Source organism: Alosa alosa, chromosome 13, assembly GCF_017589495.1.
Source record: "Alosa alosa isolate M-15738 ecotype Scorff River chromosome 13, AALO_Geno_1.1, whole genome shotgun sequence".
Classification (NCBI taxonomy): Eukaryota; Metazoa; Chordata; class Actinopteri; order Clupeiformes; family Clupeidae; genus Alosa; species Alosa alosa.
In genome coordinates this window covers 30,997,886-31,020,761 of record NC_063201.1, presented here as the reverse complement: position 1 = coordinate 31,020,761, position 22,876 = coordinate 30,997,886, and the positions used below count along the sequence as shown (strand labels likewise).

General features: G+C 41.4%; 1 protein-coding gene across 1 annotated transcript; it reads left to right on the top strand.

Annotated features, from left to right (window-relative positions):
* The first annotated feature begins 322 nt into the window (after positions 1–322).
* On the top strand, positions 323–22,621 carry LOC125306041 (syndecan-2-like). The gene is made up of 5 exons (XM_048261185.1): positions 323–643; positions 13,013–13,118; positions 20,059–20,231; positions 20,496–20,634; positions 20,851–22,621. The coding sequence occupies exons 1-5, from the start codon at positions 584–586 to the stop codon at positions 21,012–21,014; spliced, it is 642 nt and encodes a 213-aa protein (XP_048117142.1). The 5' UTR covers positions 323–583; the 3' UTR covers positions 21,015–22,621.
* The last annotated feature ends 255 nt before the right edge of the window (positions 22,622–22,876 follow it).

Sequence of the window (22,876 nt, the reverse complement as noted above, 5' to 3'; positions counted from 1 at the left end):
ATCGAATTAGTTAGCCAACTGAGGGTAGTCTAATCTCAATAACTTTTTTACCTATCAACATGGACGATGCGTAATTGATGAAATCGTCATGCTTGTTCTGTTCAACAAGCCTCGAGTTGCCTCGAGTGCTGTCAGTGTCCAGAACTACAGTAATTATCCTGTTAGTTAACTTAGCTGCCCAGATAGTTTACACACGCTTACGAAGAGCAGAGCATCCTTTCCTAACCCCCCTCCCTCTGCTTCTTTATGGCCCAAGTACTTGTCAATCAAAGCATAGCCTTTCCCTCTGCTTCACCACGTATATCTGCATCTACCGTGTCACAGTGTTTTCACTGCTGCTTCCGACGATCAACGATGCGCACGGTCTGATATAAATTGCGAAGCGTCAGCGAGCTTGGCAAATTTTCAAGTACAGGAGGTTACAGGGACGTCGTGAGGAATAAGACTGGATAGCGAGGCAAGCGCGCTAAAACATTTTGAAGACTCATTTTGGACTTTCTGTGAAAGCGCAGCCACTGAGTTAATCAAGTGAAACAGACCTGTGAGGGTTATCATCATCACACTGACCGAGATTATACTAATAATGAAGCATATTTGGATACTCCTGGTTTGTTCCGCGCTGGTCTATTTTACGGGAGGAAAGGTAAGGTATTGTTGAAGCTTACGGTTGCCTGATGTCCTTTGTTTTATGGTAGGCTATCTTGAATGACTTGATGGCTCGTGTCTTTGTTATAGGATAGGTTAAAGTTTTTTAAGAAATATTAGCCTATATGTCAGAATGGTTATATATTATTAAATCATACTGCACAAATATTACAAAATATTAAATCATACTGGATCAATTATGCTGCTGGTTTATAAGTTAAATTAGACAAGACTAAAGACATGTCAGATTCGTGAGTAGGCTATTTGTGGGTGGAAGTGTAAAGTAGCCTACGTCTATTTTATACAAAATACACAAACGAATACCAAAATACAGACATGGATACAGCTCTGCTTTTGCCTTTGTAACTGAGTGCCCAACTTTCATTTGAGTTAACGTTACCAGAAAGGTTGCATTCCAGCGTCTGGGTTTAATGGAATCAACAGACTCCCCTCCTCGCTCCTGCAAATAAATTTAATTTTGAGTGGTTTCTGTGAAACCTGATTGTAGTCACGAGACACTGGTCATGATCTAACTGTAGTGCCATGGCCAACCCGCGTATTATGGTTAATGTGGCTAAAATGAATGACTCACCATTCACAAGGCAATTTTCAAACTCCATTATGTCATAGAAACCACAGTCTCTGCTTGCTTGCTTGGTGCTTGTGCAAACTCCCGAACCATCACGTGTTGTCAGTTCCACATGCATCCTTCTCTTCCCTTGGATACAAAGCATACCCCTGTCTTCCAAGCCTCCATACCAACAACCACAAAGAATAACATCTCTCACCTCCAAACCTAAGCGCTGTTTTTTCTTGATGTAAAAATAGATGATGCCATTGTTTGGTGTCAACTGTTTTGTTGTTTTGCAAAAAGGTCAGTCACCACTGAGTTCAACCAAAATATTGTCCAGAAAGCTGTTGTCAAGCAAACATTAGGTTGGCATTTGGTAGTAGGCTGATTGGTGAGCATTTTACTGTGGTTACTTAGCTTGTGTTGTTGTGTTGAGCTTGTGAACAATGCAGGGCATTGGCCAGTACACCTTCAACAGTTGAAAATGACTCACAGAGTAGCCTCCAGTAGTTGCTATTGTCTACTTTACAGATCATATTTACAGATCAGGCACATCTATGTGTGAAGTACTCTGCACTCTCATTTCTGTCCAGAGATGAAGCACACAACTCTGGGATCTCTAGACAAGTGATGTCTCTGGGCCCCTCTCTCATATCCCTCATCACACACAGCTATTTTTTTTAAAGAAATAATTGAGCCAACATCAATGGACACATGAATCTATGGTTATTACACAAGTCAATAATGAACTGTTTCCTTTTATTAGGTCTATTGCCAGCCTAGTAATAATAATATGTGATGTGGTTATGACTTTTGAACGGTCACCACATTCCAATTCTCTTTCCCAACACAGGATCCAATCCTCTTTCCCAAAACAGTTGCTTTAGTATGATTTGCATGGTTTGCATATTGTCTTTGAACTATGCTCATTAAAGATAAGGTGACATTATTTTATTCACATTTTACAAAACCCCCAACTTTCTCAGAATTTGGGTTGTAGCCTAATCAGTCTTACAGTTATTGAATAGATGTCTAACCTTGATGCAGGGTAGTTATTTTAATATAGGCATATTTTCAAAATGGTATTTTTAGCCTTGATTATGGGTGTGACCAAGGTATCATTTGACAGTTTATTTAGCTGGCTGCTCTCAGTTTATTTCTAACATGAATAATGGAGAGAACCATTGCAATAGTTAATGTAGCCAGCAACATGACTTATGGGGCTAAACTGTGTTGTGTAGTTAATGTAGCCAGCAACATGACTTATGGGGCTATGTGTTGTGTAGTTAATGTAGCCAGCAACATGACTTATGGGGCTATGTGTTGTGTAGTTAATGTAGCCAGCAACATGACTTATGGGGCTAAACTGTGTTCTGTGCTCGCCTGTCTTTGGAGAGAATTTAGAGAGCTTCCGGTACTTTTGCATGTTAACTTCAACTGAATTAGTCAACAAATTCACATTTAGTTATAACATGAAAAAAATCCAGCTTTTTGAGCCCTGGGACGTCAGTTCCACCCCCTCCCCCAAACACACACACACACACACACACACACACACACGCACCAACACCCATGTGTCTGTCTGGGATAAAGCCTAAACAAGGAAGCTAGGGGACACTGCAGTGTTTCCCAGAGAATTGAATTCCATTTGTGGTGGTTGGTTTGCAGAATTAACTTGAATGCAACAGTTTTTTAACAAATGTGCACAGTGTGGTTATGATGCTAACCAGATTTAAGCACAATTTAGTACAACCTGGAAAATCATTGTGTGGTGGTCAATGTTGATATTGTGGTGGGCCGCCACAAATAAGTCAATGTATGGGAAACACTGCTTTGTCTTTCAGGACTGGCTGATCATTGAATCATTTAAACATTGAAACTTGTTGTAAGTGCCTGTTTATTTAGGACTTTCCCAGGATTACAGTATATGGGTTGGTCAAACTGTAAAACTGAATGAAGGGCTTTGGCAGATGGAAAATGATGGATATGTAAAACTTTGTCCCAGAGTTAACATTTCATATGTAATGTTTTCATATATAAAAGGACAACTACTTTCTTTGACCAGAATTTTTTTGTCAGACCTTGTCTAACTTTTGGGGTTGGAAAGCTTGTGGATCTTCCTTACTTGCAGTTCTTGCAGAACATCTTAGGAACTCATTGGTCACCTCACGGTTTAGAATGGTTGGGATTGCCATTAGATGTGGCTGGTTGCTCCAAGTGATGTGATAAACAGGCTTGCTGGACTGGGACAGGACTGCACAGGTGACACCATGAGCCTGTGATTAGATTGCACATCAGCCACCGTCTGGCCCACAAGAGCATACAGGTCTGAGTAGACCCAGGTGGACAGCCAGAAGAAAACTATAATTGGAAATTTGTGGAAAAATATTCTGTAATCCTACACTACCATTGACACTGTTGCGTACAAATGACTAAAACAGTTTAAAACAGTATGGCTGTGACATAATTAAGTTATGACTGTCATTGTCCATTATTGTATTATTCAGACAGTTTTTGTCTTTTTCAGACAGTTAGTTAGACACCTGGTTCGGGGAAAAAGACCAGGAATGGTCATAAACATCTGTGATATCACCTGTAAAATCTATTTCTCTTTCATTCGTTAATGAGCATAGCAAATGGAAAGTGAGTGGGAGAGAGGGGTTGGTGGCGTGCTTGACTATCTTTGTGGGAGTGAGTATGTGATGGGAGAGGCCAGGTTCTGCTTTCTGCATCAACCACTCTTTCACATTCATGAAAGAGGAATTTAGCATGGAGCCTGTAGGTGAGAGGGGGTGGGGAGGCTGAACCCTTGCCTTCCACCCTAGCCACGGCGAAGCCCACAACAACAGAGAGGCCAGTGTCCAGTGTTCCTCAGGCTTATCAAAACAAAGTTTGTCTCCTTTACCTTACTGTGTAGGCATTGGGAGGTATCTTAGCTTGTTGTAATACTTGTTCATTTGATAGGTTCACATTACATATGGACACTGATGTAATGAATACATTCATGAATTGGAACAGTAATCTCATTTAAGGGCTGTGCCACACCATGGTTGAGATTTGGCCCAGATGAACAGGTTATGATGCTATATGGGCTTTGCCTGGAAGATGAGACCACATCAGTCTCACAGGGCCAAACAGTTGAGCCAGACATTTTGTTTGTAGTTGGTCACCCATCACTGATATTTAAATAGATTTCATATACAGCTGTCTCCAAACATAATTATAGGTTGTTTAGAAGACCCCTTGCTGCTCCCCTAAACGGCCTATTTAATCTATTTAAAACTGGTTTAAAAAGGGACTCCGAGAAAGTTGCTTACTGTTAATTCAGAAGAAAACATCTGCTGAGCAGTGTGTACTGAATGTGACCTTGAACTTCTGCTGTGTGTGTTTCTGTACAACTGGTGTCATGTATGTGTGCTCTGGATGGTCATGTGGTGATCAGCAGTCCGACCTGGACATGCAGTTCTAACTCAGTCCCACGTCCTTATTCAGATCCACATCTACATACTTTGTACATTCATACCTATGTGTTTTTTTTTCCATGTCTTTCTGTATATTTAAATATATATTTCTCCCAGAATATACATTTTCCTAAGTCTGTTCTATCCCCAAGTATGCTTTTTCTCCGTACAGTCCGTCCCCAGAGGAGATTAATTGTACTACAAACAAAACCTATATTGACCATTTGCTCACTCGTATGTTATGCAAGTCTGTTGACAGTGTGCGAAGCCCAGGCTGTAGACAGAACCCCTGTGGGTGGACTGGGCTGACGTCTCTGTCCCCTGCCTTGCATAAACCCCCATATATGGACGGCTTTGCTTTTCCTCAGGAAATGGGGCCGTCCAGGCCAGATGGTTTTTGTATATAGCACAGCTGTGCATGTTTCCTCTCAGCAGCGCTCATTGTTGACCATATCTCAGTCGAGATAAGACACAACGAGCCCGGCTGGCCAGCCTGCCTGCACACCTCGGCTCTGCTCTCGGAGATGGAAGGCTGCTGTGTGTTTCCGCAGCAGCCCCACAAGCACCACTCTGTCAAGGGGGATTCCGTGCTCTGTCCACTCACTTCCTGTACAGGGACAGTCAGTACCTTTCAGTCAATAAGGCTTTCAGGTGCTGAGGCCTGTACTATCTATGTCATTAAGAAACGATGAATGTCTCTCATACTAATTTACTTTGTTTCGTTTGCTATCATTATATATTTAATATCTATTGTAGGTTTATCATTTTTCAGGTTTATCATTTTTCAAGTGAAACTACTTCAATAGTGTTTGGTGTATCACAGGAACCTGTCATTTGTGACACTCATATTTAAAAACAAAAACAAAGCTGTTTAACTCCCTGACTACACTTAAAATGGAATGAGTGGGTTCAAACACACTCACTGAACAGTCCACCAGTGTTTGGTGTGCCAGTCCATCTTTACATTCTTTCTGCCAAATTACTCCGCTCTATTCAAACCCGAGATTAGCCCATATCTCACTAATGTGTTTTCCAGAATTGAGGGGAAAATAGTGTTCTGGCCACTTTGCAGTAGCCACTCCAGTACACATGGAAAACAATTGAATGTAGGTGTGCTTAGACTCCACCGATGAGAGAGATGTGTGAACAAGCTGCAGTCAAATTCAGAGGTGCAGTATGTAAAAAGATTTTCAGGACCACTTGGAGGAAATGGACACTCAACTTTGAGTTTAAGCCTTGTGCTCACATGCACAGCTATGGGTGTAGCGGAGAGCCATTTGGACACGTTCTTGTAACATCAATAGTCTCTAGTGATCACTGGTTAGAGTTGGGCTCCAGTGTCTAGTGCGCATAGCATGGCCTTGGGGGCTACCTATTGAAGTCCTTCATCTCTGGTGAAGAGGAATGGAGATGGAGATGTTTGCAGAGAAGGAAGTGCCCTGAACCGGTGATGTGTTTAAGAATGGTTTTTTTTCATGCAATAGTTGGAAACACATGGTCTCCAAAATTAACCATAATGCAGTTTTTATATAAGAATATTAGTTTGTTTAGATTAACTCCTCACCTGCCAAGCAGGCCATGTCCAATGTTTGGGTCAAAAGGAGTAATACTGCACCTAATACTACACCAATGATCCAAAAATAACCATATAGGTCCTTATGCTTGATCACATGACAGACAGAAACATGGAACCGAGCTGCAGATTTGCCATTAAGGGTTTAAAAACACAAGCTGCCATAAGGGCCTCAACGTTTGGGTGTGGTCTGCTTAGCAGGTTAGGGGCCAATCTGAAATTCTTATGAATCGTCTTTCATATATGTTGAAAAAGTTGCCTGATTCTGAGAAGTTGAACGTGCACACAGAATTCACAATGACTATGGAGGGGGAGGAAAATTGGAACGTTCTGCAAAATTTTAGCCTAAGAAAAAAAACTGTCAGTGCTTATTTATACTTTTGATCTGATGCAAGTCACATCCTATGATGCCGATCAAACCTCATCATTGACATCAAAGATAAATTTACAGGGAGGTATTTCACAGTCAGTATTACTTGAAGTTTGAACTGTTTTAGTACAAACATGGTTGTCCCTTTTTCTCATGCTCTGCTAAAATTATACCTCCAATCCAATCCAAAATAATCAACACACGGTTTGGCAGTTCCTTCCACCATTCTGTCCTGAGACTTTGACTGCTTATTACACTTTTCTTGAGAAACATAAGTTGGCAGTGTGACCAGTGTCCAAACCCTGGGGGGATGGGGGCATGCTAGTTCATGTCTACAATATGCCATGCAGAGATGGAGTTTGATCTGATATAGATGTAGATTTCTTATCCTATACTAAGCTGCTATGTCTACCCACGCAGTGTTACCACAACACTATGTATATATCTTCCTCTCCCGTCTCTTTCTTGTGCTGCATGACATTTGCCCTTTATCAGACCAAAAGCTTGTCTGGAATTCAAGACTTATTGTCGAGCCAAGATCTTTTCTTCCAGGGCCAAATATTTGTGGGTTTGAGGTTTAGCAAATGTTTGCGACGTTCAACAGGTCAAGGAAGTGTCCTTCACAGAGTTGAACTCCTATGCAAGTTGTTATTTCAGTTGCTTTATGTGACAAGGGATGTAAATCTAAAAGTTTATCAAGCATCATCAAAATACCTCTGTCACTCATTGGCGAAGTAAGTAAAAGTTCTGACACTGCAGCACGGCCTGTGAAAGGTCTTTGTAGAGAGGTCTAGAGCTAGGAAGCATACCATACATGCTTTTTACTGCAACACATAGGTTATGGAGGATCCAGCTGTAAATCTCAGGGCCGTTATGCTTCCTAAGGGAGCGTGATTGGCGAGACGCCAGCACAACAGCAGGAGGGATAGGCATTAGGATAAGCATGTGCTGATAGTGAAAACAAGCTTTCTTAGAATAGCTTCTAAACCCAAGATTCAGACGCATATATACACACACCCATACACATCCACACACACACACACACACACACACACACACACACACAGAGTGTTTATCATCTGTGTTGATGTCCAGTGCGTGGTTTTTTTGGATTCTGTGGCATCTTTCAGACACGGAAGGCTCTTGCTATGACGACAGACATTTTTCTGGTTTGAGAGCCAAAAATGTATTTATTTTCTTTTGGTTCCTTCCAAGCTGACAATTCCTTAAGCGTGAGGTGAGGTAAGACTGCAGTGACCAGTCTGAGCCAAGTCAGCCCCTTCACCCTGACCAGCGCTGCACCTGTATTTGTGGAAGCATATTAAGAATAGCAGACATGCCAGTGGTCTGAATGGGCTGCACTTACCGGCGTCTATTGCTCAGCAGCACATTTGAGACTGTGTGTGTGTGTGTGTGTGTGTGTGTGTGTGTGTGTGTGTATACACGTGCATGTGCTTGTGTGTTCATGGATATATTGTGCGTACATTTTTGCTGCTGGATTAGCTCTGCATCATCCATAATTCGGTTTGTCATCCCAAACATCTGGACTCCCTTGACGTATTGTAAATAATTTGGTATGCTGAAGGATTGACAAAATGGCTTATGTTGTAAAATATGCCTGATGTTCTATACTACATAAATAGTTTCACCACGTAATAGTTATGTCCCAAAGAACACAATGTGAAGCAGCATGTAACTGTCAGTGAACTGTCAGTGAACTGTCACTGTAAATCCATGTTTCAAATAACCTTCAGCCCAAGTTCAGTCTCAAGCCCTCAGTGGAATATACCTCCTTCCTGTTTTTCTGATCTCTGGACATGTTGCCTTTGTCAACTGGACACTATTACAGTAGCACTAAATATGTCTGCTCACGCCAGTCAGTGGTGTGAACAGCCCAGGCCCCCATGGGGCTGCCCCGACCTGTGCCTGAGTCTAATGGGAGACAGCAGGCAGACCGCTGGGTTTGGGGAATTACTGAGTAATCGGCATTGTTAGCCTGAGCTCAGCCTTCCTCCTTCATTTTCCACTAGATGTGGCAGTGCGCGAGTCATGGAGTGCTGTCTGTCTGTGGGAAATGGGAGACGCAGACTACAGGGCCACGGCTGGGGGAACGCACAGGAAATAGACTGGCCTCTTTCATATTGAGATGACATTAGATGCAGTCGGCTCAGTGGATCGCCTGGAATGTGTGAAGAGGCAGCTCATGGTGGAATAATTGTATTACTTCAGCTTCAGGGTGTGAGGGTCTGGATGAGATGGGCTTCACCAACCAAGTGTTTCAAAGATGCAGTCCAGTGGGCCAAAATTGAAAAGGCCCACTTTAGTAGCTTTGGATTAATTACACCACATTTACTTGAAGTAGTTTTGGACTACTAAGTGGCCTGTGTATCCCAGCCTGGACAACAAGTCCAGCCGTAGTGTCAATCTTTGTGAAGAAGAATGGGCCAGAGTTTTCTTCCACCTGTGCTTTGAGAGGTAGTGATAACCCTCGAGACCAGACCGACTCAAAGAACAGGCTGTGCTGTGCTCTCCACTGATTGATATCTGCTTGAAGACTTACTAGACGCAGTGATGCTGCAGATAAGGCACTTAAAAAGACAATGCTTGGCTATGGTTGGTGTTGGAAGAAAAATAATATCATTCTGGTGTCAGAATGGGACCATGCACAGATTCGCCTGACTGGTTCCACTGCAGCAGTACTTCCACAGCTTTACCAAGGGCATCTCAGTAGGAGATGGATGCTGCAGTGTGTACACATGATCATTGGCTACACTGCTGATATAATATACTGCCTTTATGGTGAATTATAGTGAAGCGTTTGAAAGTAAAAGTACATTTTTAAAAAGTACTAAAAGTACTATTTCAGCTATTAACTATTTCAATGTACAAGTTCATATAAAAATCATTTTTTTTAGACAAGGCCTTTGCTGATACCATTTAAAAGTCGTGACTGTCTCATTCTAAGAGTCCAGGTGAACAGAGTACGCTTCGAGGCCGATGTATTTCCCATACAGGTGCTGAAAATGTCCGTGCCTGTACGTCATGTGCAGGACACATGAAAAGCTGTTGTTTCAGTGGTGGTGCACCTCTAGGTTTTGACAGGTGAGCCGACTGGAAGGGTGGGGGTGGGGGTGGGGTGTGGACAGGGGCCGGGGTTGTGTGAGGGTGTGTGGTGCTGGCACATCCAGGGAGAGGGCGGTCTCAGAGCTGCACACAATGGCAGGCCTGTGTCCTCGTGGCTCAGGTCCATCCCAGGAATGCACTCCTCGGATCACCTACAAACACACACATCTCCGCCTTCAGCACACCCAAAGAGAGCACACACACAGTTAGAGGAGAGAGAGAGAGAGAGTGTGTGTGTGTGTGTGTGTGTGTGTGTGTGTGTGTGTGTGTGTGTGTGTGTGTGTGTGTGTGTGTGTGTGTGTGAGCTGTGCATCCATGGTTAGAGTGTGCATCAGTTGAAACCCATTCCCCATTCTGACCTTCTCTCCCCTGTTTCTGTTTTTCTGATTTGGGCTTGGCCAGGCACTCTAAACAAGGTTGGATTCTACCACCTCAAAACTTGCATCTTTTCACTAAGAATAAGTGATGTTGCAAGCTACAAGTGGCAATATATTAAGTTACAGTTTTCTCAGTCGCTTTGGTGGATTTCTTCCAATCTTCCAATCTACAACAGCACATGCTTTAGCACATCCATCCAACTGATTATGTTCAAATGTCTGCTGTTGTTTACATTTTCATTTGCTACTGTCATGTTGGTCAAAATGCAGTGTTCTAGTTCCGTGCTGAATAGTCCTACCCTATAAAACAAATAGGCCTTTCAACACAATCTAGCCATTACATGCAGAAATGAAGTGGTGTTACCTATCTTTTACTATACATTTATTTGCTTTCCTTTGCACAATCTTGCAAAAGGTTTTGCTTTCTTTACACTATAATAATGTTTGTCAACAAATTGTAGTACGAACAGTACAGTAAAAATGTTGAAACATATCCAGTCCCTACAAATCAATCCCCCCACAAAATAACATGTAACTTTGCAGCTTTTATATAAATAGCTATGTCACACAGAAAAAAGTACTTCCTTGTCGATTTTTCATTAGGAAAAGTTACAGTTACAAGTTACAGAGTAAACGGTCATATTGACAATGTGACGAAGCAATCTGATTACCTTGACCATGACCAATGACATAAGGACTTGTCATTCTGATTGCACTGACCGTTTCATTGGCATAAATACTTGCTTTGAGACATAAACTAAGCATTTTGAGCAAAATACACGCTTTTGCAGGTAACCCACTATGTGGTGCAGTAAGTTTGCGCTATTTATTGCGCTAACTATTTTGAGAAATGCACTAACTGTTGTGGAAACGTTAATGATGATTCGAGAAATGTACCAAAGCGACTGAGAAAATCTGCAATATAACTAATACACAACCACAATACCACAATGATGATGTGGTGTGTTATCGCAAAAAAAGGCATAGTTGGACTATGGACAGTATGTTGATACCCCCGCCCCCCCCTCCATGATGCCCAGTGGGGAGACCAGTGGCAGGCAGCTCGGTGTGCTGCGAGATCCTTCAGCTCCCCATGGAGGCCTGCCATTCAGCACAAGGCTGTGGAGATTCTGTAACATTGCATTTCACTCTGTGTTTTATGCTCCCTCAGCCCCACACATGCTATTTATATTCAGCTCATGGAGTAGGCAGTTGCCCCTGGGAAGCCTTTAGAAGATGTGGAAATATGTTTCTTTGGTGCTCAATAGATACATAAAATCGTTTATTATTCATAATGGGGATCTGTGTATTCTTAGTGCTTTGTCATTTTGTGTGTGTGTGTGTGTGTGTGTGTGTGTGTGTGTGTGTGTGTGTGTGTGTTAGTGTTACAGATATGTGTGTTTGTGTGTTTGTCGTTGTATTTGTGTGATGAATGACATGCATCATGGCTCTGTCTGAGAAGGAGGAGATTCTCCAGACACACTCAGCTGTCAAATACTTACCGGTACAATCACACACACACACACACACACACACACACATGTGCGCACGCTCACACACACACGTGCACAGTGTACACACATTTACACACACACACACACACACACACATACACAGAGAGAGAGAGAGAGAGAGAGAGAGAGAGAGAGAAGGCTTAAATGGCTTTATTTAAACATCTCTCTCCTTTCAGCCTGGGCCCTGTATTGTGCCGGTTTAATCATCTTTCTCCCTCAGTGCGTCTGAAAGGCAGGGTGACTGGCCTCATGTTATTGTGCGTTCCCTGCCCTCTTTGAAGCCAGACTCTTTGGCTTTTCTCTTCTTAGACCCTGTTTATCTGTCGCTCTTTTCACACTACCCAAGCAAAGTCTGGAAAATGGCACTCATGTCTTTAGTGTCAATGTTTATTTGTTGAGTGAATACACAGAGAATCAAGGATGGACACACACACACACACACACACACACACACACACACACACACACACACACACACACACACACATAGACAGTGTGTCAGCTGTCTGGCTATTAGCAGCAGCAGTACAAAGCAGAGCAGGAAGAGGGGTCATAGTTTAAGAAAAACAGACATGGCAGCCTGTGTCATCCTCCAAAACACTATCAGTCATCAGTGATGATGGGGGCTGCCCCACAGCTCTTCCATACGCACTCCTACAGTGTAAAGCAGGTACATTTCCTCATGGATGAACACTCGTACATTTTGAAATGTGGAGTGTAAATGTTTTGAGAGGGGGCTCCTTGTCTGGGAAGGAGACTTTTGTTTTGAAGGAGAAAGTCAAACATTCCTCTCTTTCTCAGCTGTTTCTAGGGAAACGATGGTGTGGAGCTGAACGTCTTATTTTTGTTTGTGTGCCATAGAAGAGTGGGCTTCCTGCGCACCACCAAACCTCCCTAGCTTGTATTGTACTTTTGCCTATATGATAACATCCAAATAGTTAATGGCTATCAATAGTTAAAGCAACACTATGTAGTTATTTTACCTTGAAATAACAGCTTCAAACGTATCACTCTACACTTCTGACTTCTGACATTGCCAATGTGCCCCCGATATGCCTGGCATTGCACTGTGTAACATTGTTGTGATGGGTAGGAGCATGGGCCTTTTTGTCGGCTTTAGCCCCTTAGCATTAAATGGATATCCAGTACCTCGAAAATTGATGAAAAGGGAAATTGCTACAGTGTTCTTTTAATTATCCCTTGTAAGCTGAGAGAACTTTGGCTGTGGAATCAGTGGCACGGTAAAGCTGTTGAGTGGCTTTGGGCCTGCCTGCTTACTTTTGAGCGGGTAAATGGCAGAACAGTCTACCTTAGGGCCTGTAATGAAAAACACTGCCCTGTTCAGCCATGTGAATAATCTACACTGTTGTGCTTCCAGGTCAGAGCACAGTCTCCTTCCACTGTGGATGACCTGTACCTGGAAGACCAGGCGTCTGGCGATTTCCCTGTAGACGACGATGACTTCAACTCTGGCTCGGGATCGGGTAAGAGTTACACACACACACACACACACACTCCTGACTAAATCTTTCAGTGGAAAAACCTGGAAAGACTGCTTTGGGTGTAATAGTCCTATCATGTTATATTCTGCTATTGCTTTAACTTAGAACCAGATTGCTATGCATGTGGCCAAATGCATGACATCATGGGAAGCACTTCCAAGATGAACAAACTGGGTCAGGCGGAGCAATCGTCTCTGCCACGTGTGAATTCAGCCTCACATGTTGCTGGATACAGTCTGTTTGTTTTTACAGTAAAAGTGCAATGGATCATGAATGTCATTTTACAGTCAGTGGCGCTGAACATATGCCACATGTTATTTCTGGACATGTGAGTATAGCAGAGCTGGAGAGACCTCAGATGTGGCTCTCGCTCACACACCTGGCTCTCAGGGTCCCATAACGAGACGGATGTGTCCAGGACCGCTGCACTCTGAACTGCTTCTGGCATGTTGCTTAAAACCAAACCATGTTGTCTCACTGCAGAGACTTGCTTGTTCATCATGCCAGTCAGAGTTCTGAAGTCCTACACCTGAAGTGTGGGCTGGTGTGCTGTTAGTCAGGTTCACCTAAGGGTTATCATGAGAAAGGAATAAAATGTGCTTTTAAAAAGCTTTGTTTTTCTTATTGGTCTATCAAACTCTAAAGACCTCCCATGCTCTCACCATACAGCGGTGAGGTTATGCTGCTGACTGTGAAAGGAATTTTCTCTGTTATTCGATAAGTTTCCGGCGTTTTGCCTTTGGCCTCTCTAAGTTTACTGCCATTTCTCTCATGGTATCGGATTTGCTTGGAGATTGCTGGTTCTGCTGTGGTCCTTTTGGCTGTGGTTTGAGTTCGCTGGCTGGTCCGTCTGCTATTGGCTCTTCTTGTCTTTTATTCCCTGAACTGAAAAAGCCATGGGTTGTGCTTTGACGTATCTTGCTGCACAGTGATACTATTGGCTGTACCCTGTGCTGAGTTTCACTACTCTGCTGTTACAGCTTGGAGGATTTCTTTTATATGCTGTAAGGGTTTTGTCTGTGAAGTAGCTGGCTTTGTTGTCAGGTCACTGGTCTTGTGTTGAGACTGTTGGTCATGCTGTGAGCACACTAGCTGTGCGCTGGGGCTTCTCCCGCTGCTGCCAGACAACAGGGACGACCATGTGAGGAGCAGACAGATGTTTGTCTTGCGGTCGCGTGCGGTCAGCCAAGACCAGTACAGTCGGCCAACAGATGTCTGCTGGAGAGCTCCTCTATTATTTATGGAACTTTATTACATTCCTCACCTCAGTCTGTTACAGTATGCAGGCTGAGCTTGTTGCTATACACACACACACACACATACCTAGGAAGGGTACATATATGCACTGCACACACACACACACACCCTCACACACATACTCAACTGTTAGAGCAAGGGGATGATAATATGATATGATAAGTTTATGGCCAGCTAGCATATATGTTGATGAAAATGTGTCATCTATGCCCTCTAAATGAATACATGTCAAATACACACACAAACACACCATAGACCAATATGGTCAGGCATTGTATACAATGGTGCTGAAATGGTTTTCTAGGTGCAAGTTTAATATGTAGCTGTTCCTGACTATATGGGCCATTCTACCGAATTGGTGCAAATTCACACTTCAAAACTTTTTGAGAAAAGTGTGTTTTTTCCTGAAAGCTTTGTAGTCATTAACATAGTAGAACATCTAAAGAACACTATTCTACTGATTGGACACTTTAGTTTCCTACTGTGTTTTATACAGTTTCAAATGTTTTCTCTCTCCCCAAAATGTGTCACTACGAAACGCAACAACATTTGATATAAAAATTAGTTTTTAAATGCCTATTCTGATTTCCTTTGCATTCACCTTATAAATATATATTTTTAAAATTTTTTAAAGACAATTTCATGGTTATATTGATTAAAAGTATAATTTTAACAAAACCATAAGGGTGGTTCATCGAATTAAATGCATTTTGAAAGCAATATTTCTCTGTAAATGCCATACATGCACTGATACAGATTTAAAATTCAAGGATTCATTAGTTTAAATTTTTATCTAACTAAATAAAATTATGTCATTTTTTTCTGATAACAAAACATATTTTATTTTTCCAGAATATTATGTGTTTCAGTCGTGACCTCAAATGTTCGGTAGTGACAGTAATGTTTCGGTAGTGACGACCATATTTCACTGTCCATATTTTGTGTAAAAAAAGTAATTAGTTAGTCAAAAATGGTTGGCATTATGCAGCCAAAACATACAGCACAAAGAGGACCTAAAGCAACACCACATAAAAGCACTTTGCACTGACAGTGCAGCTGAAGAGCTGGCGGATAGTTCAGACCTTGAAGGGATGCAAGATTCTGTGTTGATTTTCACATCTCTTGAGAAAAAGATGACACAATGTGCTCTGTTTCAGAAACAGAAACTTTTATTTGTGTTATAATAAACAGTATATCAAAAGGATGGAGAAAAGGTCATATTTAACACAACTGACGCCTAACAATATTACTGTAATGTTCATCATGTAAATGGAATTATCAAACATTTTATTTTGAGATCTCATTTTAATGTCCATGTTTAAACATTCCGACATCCAAACTATTTCTTTGATCTCAGATATGCTACAATTGAACAATGTCAACACAATTGTGATTTTTAGTAACTCATTTTGTTATCTTCAGAACCACTCATTTAAATCTTCAGAACAATACAAACATGTACAGTATGTCCATATAAAACTTCAGGCCCACAGTATAAACTACAGAATTTGATTTGTGTGCACCCATGTCCACCTGTAACGTTGGTGTACACATATGGGCCTGTTTTTCCATTACACATTCTAACTTCTCTAAACCTCCTTAACTGATTCTCTTGTTGCTGAGTTTGTCTAAGTAAACTTTAGGTACATTTTAGTTAGGTTGAATACATTTTCATATAAAAGAAATATACAGAACTGCATGTGTGTGTGTGTGTGTGTGTGTGTGTGTGTGTGTGTGTGTGCGTGCGCGCGTCTATCCGTTATATATGGGTGGGCGTTGTGTGCCTGTGTGAAACTTGTTTACATCAATTGGAGGATACTTTGTCTCTTCTCATTTCAACTTTTCCAAGACTGCTTCAAAAACAGCAGGGTTAACCTGGACATGCCTGCTGTTTATCTTTTCTGGAGGGAGATTAATGTCATGGCGTTGTCTTGTGTGTACCAAATTTTGTCCTCAATCAATGGCCAAAAAATTTGTTTTGTCCAGCACTGCACATAACTTTGACCTCAACTGCACCTGATAACAAATAAATACATTTTAACTGTTATGTAAAATTATACCACCTATGGAAGACATAAGCAACATTAAAAATGTAGTGTTTGGTATGAACATCTTCTCACCTTCATCCACATCCTCAATTATACCAGGATATGGATCATTTTCGTAGATGACAATGCACCATTTCCCTTTGAGGTCTTCTGTGATTTCATCTAGTGGGCAGAGAGGACCACGTCCAGAGGTGCCTTCTATGATTTGTGGCTCTATAGAGCCTACTGTCTGTGGTGCCAAGTCAACCGCCTTTGGCTGGAAACATCCACAGACACCTTCTCTCTCACAGAAGCAACTCAGCACTCGATGGTAAATTGTCCCTGGAGTGGTGCAGATCACTTGATGAAGGCTTAGCGTTCCCTTGATGGTGGGCAATTCTTTGGGGAGGAGAGCACTCACACGGGATATCTGATCATCCTCTACGTAAAAAAGGTGGACCTTTGTAAGAGTGCGCAGGGTCTCATACAGTGTTTTCGCAGAAGGAATATCAGAGCCTCTGGCTACCTGTGTGTCTGCTGTTCTTTTTATTGTGGCTCCCACACCATCCGCAGGCCCTTTACCATGCCCTGCTTCCAGGAAACTCCAGTTAACTGTTCTGAAACCCATCTGGAAGGGAATTATGCTCATGAGGTAGAAGTTCTTCTTTCCCCTATACTGCATGGTTGGCCCATCACTGATGAAGAACAGCTTGTCAACTCTGGGGTAGTTCACCTTCAGAAACTGAAGGACAGGATCCAGTTGAGCCCAAATGGCAGCAGGATCATGTTTCATAGATGGTGACAATGTACAGAAGGAAAGAGTATTGTTGGAGGTGTACATAACAACATTGTGCAGTGTTGCCTGTCTGTGAGAAGCACCAAAATGGACTTGCTGCACCTCTTTTGCATATTTGCACTGCCAATTCTCTGCATAGTCAATGTGGAGAATAACCTCATCATCTCTGAGGGTTCTATGTAGTGATTGCAGCTGTGCATATTGATGCTTGATGTTGAAGAGGTGCTTGCACACCCTGCCATTCAGGTCTTTTTCCAAATCTTCAAATAGGTGCTATTTTCTCTTTCTCTCCTTCTATTTCCTTTTCATATTCCTCTTTCTTTGTGACCCACTGGTACCACCATGTTATTCCTGTTTCTGATGGATTCTTCAGACTGGTTAGTGACTTGTTCTTGCATGTCATACACTCTCTGTACATGCAGACCTTATTGTCTGCGTTACAGCACAACTCTGCAGCCAGTGTTATCACATTTTGGGAGTCAATGATGCCAAGCTGCTTTAATTTGCTTGCCTTCATCTGGGCATTCTCGTGCACCTTGCAGAGGCATGTCTCTCTATCCGTTATTTTGGGAGTGAGAATCCAAAATGGCTTTATCCGACAAAAAAGAGAATAAGAGAGCTTCAAATGAGGCATCTCCAAAATCAATTTCTGATACAAATTAACCAAGGTATCAGAAAGGAACCTCTTTGTTTTTGTTTTAAAGCGTGTGATTGTATCCTTTGTTCCTGCAGATACGCGACTGTTGTCATCTCGACTCAGAAAGATTTTCACAATATCCACACTCTTTTGAGAATGTTTTCTCTGGTAGCTGAACTGATGACAAGGCTGTTTTTCAGTTTTGTTCAAAACTGAGGGAGAGATGCCAACAAATTTTCTGATCATAGAGCCAAGTCTGTATTTTCTCATTAATCTGGATGTGAGCACTCTTCTGAGAGCATGTTTCTCTTTGTAGCTAACAGATTTGTATTTTTCCTTCATTTTGTGCATTAAGGTGTTGTGGAAAAGAAGGGTCTTTCTGACACGTGAAGGAAGTCTGTGCATCTCTGCCTCACTCTGAATCATTGATCTTGGAGAGCTTTTTGACTGTGATTCCAACTTCTTATTTAACCTCTGAAAGCGCTTTCTGTGTCTTTCATTTTTCCTCTGTAATTCTTTGACCTTCTGTTCTAACTTCTGTATTTTTCTGTATTTACTGGTTCTACATTCTCTCTTCCTCATCTTGTAGTCAGTGTGTACATGCACTTGTGGTGAATGATCACCTTCACTAGAAGTGCTAGGTGGTGAGGAAGCCCTCAAAAATGCTTCCATCTCTTCCTGTCTTTTCTGTCTTTTCCTCCATTCTTTTCTGACATTTCTTTGCTCCCTGTCAGATAATTCTTTGATACTTTTCAGCTTCCCTTCTTCCCTCCATTTCTGATTTCGTTCTCTTTCCTTTCTTAAGTATTCTTGGTACCTCTCTGGGTCCTCCCTCAATCTTTGTCTGTATTTTCTCACTCTGTCAGCTCTACTTTCATCTTTCCGTCTAGGCATGTTGGCAATTCCTCTCTGACCGTAGCTATCTCTACAAATTAACCATAGATATTTATATTATTAGTGTGTGCCTGCCATGTCTACACTTAACAATGACATTTACAATGATACTGATAAGTGCTGTTATGTCAATCATATAAAGCAATCAGTCAAAGTCCCGCTAAATTAGCACAGAAAGTTTTCCTAGAGGCCAGAGGTAGAACCATATAGCCTTCATTCATCTCAATAATGAGTCATTTAACCATCTAAGCTATAAGAATTGATTAAATTAATCTGGCATAGTTCATTTTATTTTAGTCCTAGTCAAATCACATAAAACATTACAGAAATATGACTGACAAATTATTTGTACTGAAAAAGAATATATGTGCACTTGAATGTTTCTATTTATTTATCAAAATAAAGAAATGTGTAATTTTGTCACTACTGAAACATTCCGCCACAACCGAAAATGTCAACACATGTTTCGGTTGTGACTGTTTCGGTAGTGACGATATAAGCTAATTGTGATCCTAGCACTAAGATGCTAGTCAGTATGTAGTTAGCTAGCACAGTTCTGGACATTGAAACATGACTAAAACCTAAATGACCAGTAGAAACACTCAAAAAAACTTATTTAAGAGTTGAAAATGTGTGATCGGTAGTGACATTCATAAATGTCACACACTGATTTCCAAAATTTCGATCACATTTACTTCAAAACGGTAGGACTGATCTACTCACCATGCCACCAGGAGGGAGAGAGAGGCGAGACAAACGTCCTGGTCCAAAAATGGAGGGAGTGGCTTAAAGCAGTATCATATTATTGACCAAACTGTACAATGTTTCGGTAGTGACGTGAAAATATGGGACAGCTATTTTTACATGATTATTCATGATTTTTCCTGAAAATATTCAATAAATATATATTTTTGCTTTTAATTACTAAAAGTATTCAAAAAGATACTTCTAAAAACAATGATAAAACATTTTTAAAAAAATATTTCATATTTTTTTTTCTATGGTGAAATTTAGACCTTAGGGTTTGGGACAACCACCTTTCAATAGAAAGCACCATATAAATGATGATATTTTATATATAAAGCTTGCAGCTACCTCAAATATTACTTTGGGTTTTGATTGCTATTTGCTTATATCTTTTTATTATCAAACATTTTCCTACATTAATGCTTTTTAAATTAGTTTTTTGGTTCCGGGACAGCAATTTGCACGAATTCGGTAGAATCGCCCATATAACCCTGAATAATTTGGTTAAATAACACCCAATTTTCTTTCATTGTTCAATTCTTGTGTATGTACCTGGTATTTCAGGATACAGTGACGATGAGGACGAGGCGATGACCAGGAGGATTGTGTATGGCACTCCAGAGCCTGAAGCGTCCCCAGACGCCACCTCCCCCAGCACAGACACCGCCACCAGCCAGGAGACTTTTACAGAGACCACAGAGGACGACACCACAGAGGAAACAGGCCTTGGAACGGAGGTGCGTCTCTCACCTTCATCTTGGTTTTGTTGTGTAGCATTAGCGGTTCCTGTCAACGCTTTGCACAGGGGCTTTCCAAGCCTCCAACCTATGCTGCTGCGTATGCTTATAGTTAGCCATTCTATTCACATACAGGAACCGGTAAGCTACGATAAAAAATGACATCCTGTATTTCCTGGCATTTTGTTTGGGGGGTTTCCTGTCTCACAGCAATGGCCTGCTTCCTGGGGTTTTGACACCATTTGCCCCCTTTGTTTCGCCCAGGCACCGCTGGAGGCGACGGAGGACTCGCCTCTGGAGGCTGAGCCGAGCGGAAGCCCCGTTGACCGCAGTGTGGAGCGAAACGAGGATTTGCATGATGTCCGCTCAGAAAACCTCTTTCAGAGAACTGAAGTGCTGGCAGGTGTGCATCTTAGAATCTCATATTTTTCAAGTGTATCCCCTCTCAATGTTATTCCCATCATTAATTAAAAAAAGAACAAACATCTTAACTGCGATTGCATGATAAATTTGAAATGACAACATTGTAGGATATACTGTAGCTGTGATTGTATACTGACCTTTATATGATTTCTGTGCTTTTCTTGGCTGACTGCGTATCTATGTGTCTGTGTCCCAGCGGTTATTGCAGGAGGAGTTATCGGCTTCCTATTTGCCCTCTTCCTCATTCTGCTCCTGGTCTACCGCATGAGGAAGAAAGATGAGGGAAGCTATGACCTTGGGGAGCGCAAGCCCCCCATCTCAGCCTACCAGAAGGCCCCTACCAAGGAGTTTTACGCTTAAAGACTTTGGCCTCAGTCCATGAAAACATCACCACAACAAAATGTCTCTAGACTGAGAAACCATTACATGATGCCTTGGCATAAGGAATTTATTAACACAGATTTCTTTCAAGCCAAATAGGGCATAATTTATCAAAAAACTTCATTTTTTTTAAAACAATGTTTGTATTTTTTGCCATTGTTGGAGGAGTAAGTTTAAATGTGACAGTGACATTTCATATGAGTCATGTTTAGTTGTGGACTACTTTTAAAATGTAGAGCTACATATTTGTGTTTATAAGAACAAAAATGGAATTTATGGAATATAATGTGTTGTACTATCATTTCTAATTCATATCTGTCATTGATATTGAATGTTTTATTAACATTTTGAAGACAAAATTGTCAATACTGTTCAAAGAATCTATTACTTGTCTATAGAAACAGGAAATGGCAGGATATGCTTTTCTCCTTTAAGGGTACAACAAGTTTTGTGTGATTTTTTTCAGGCCACTAAAGGCTTGTCCAATTTTCCTTTGCTATATGCAGGCTTATTTACTTTCACACATGCATCATGTGTGCATCATGTAAAAAGTCATCATTAAGATGTTTGTACGTGCTGCCTTGCGGTCCTGTACACTTAGCCAATCAACTCCTCCGAAGTGTTCTTCATGGATGGATGAAGTGCACATCAAGCACAGGGTGCTTTTTGCTGATCACAAAAAAATGAGGCACAGCGAAGCGTCTAGATGTGCCTGCCAAAGTGCTCAGAGATTGAAGGGTAAACCAAGTGTGGGTAGCGGGGTCCGGCTTTTTGCTGAGAAATTGCAGATGAATTGAAACACAGCTGGTCTTAAATATACTTGAAAATGACCAGGAACATTCCCTTCTCCCAGTATCCCACATCTGCTTCCATACCTTCAACTAGGTGTTTTCAGTTTGTTCTGCAGCTTTTAACGGTTTGCTTCATTCTTTCATTTGAGTTGTTGAGTGTCATTGCTTTGTGGGGTGAACATTTTAAAGACTGCCCTTTAATAAAAAACAAATGTTTTTTTTAATTAAAAGTAAATGTTTCTGTGTAGCACTCAAGGTCTCTGAATAGGCTGACCAAAGACTGTGTCTTAATTATCAAGGCCAATATTGCCTCATGAGAAGTGAAGGACAATTTGGTATTAATTGTACATGTCCAAGGAGATCACGCCTCATGATGCTGGAGAAGAGTCTATACTAATGACTGTATCACTTTGTCACTTGTGGTCTGCATGTAATAGATTGAAATGATTAACTGTAATACCACAAATCTGTTGGAGGTTAAACCCCTCTATGAGATGTCTCCTAGTCAGTATTAGCACACTGAGGTACATGCTTGCCCCTTTTCATTTCTGTATTGGTACAAATTTCATAATAGCAGTCTCGGTGTTGAGATTGGCTGTTTGGTTTAAGATTTTTTTTTCTTAATCTATCATATTTTTTGACCTGACCAGTTTAGTCTGTATATTTTAATACACAATAATTTATAGATGAGATTAATTTATATACAACATAATCTGTGTTATAATGATAAAAATGTATGTTCTCAGTCCTTAAAGTGCCTACAGTTCTGAAATAAACATGGGAGATGTGTACAAACATGTGTGATGTGGAGTGATGCTGTATGAATACAACACTGTGGGACGGAGTTCAGGGTGTGAAAAAGGTAACCCCACTAAGCCATTGATCTCTACGAGCTGTGATGAGCGTATGCAAAAGGTCCAGGCCAGCTGCTCCCACATAAAGCACAAGGTAAAAGTATCCACTTCTGTGAAAGGGTATCATCATCATCATCATCACCACCATCACCACCACCATCAATTGGAATCCAATGATAAAGACGAAACCTCAGAT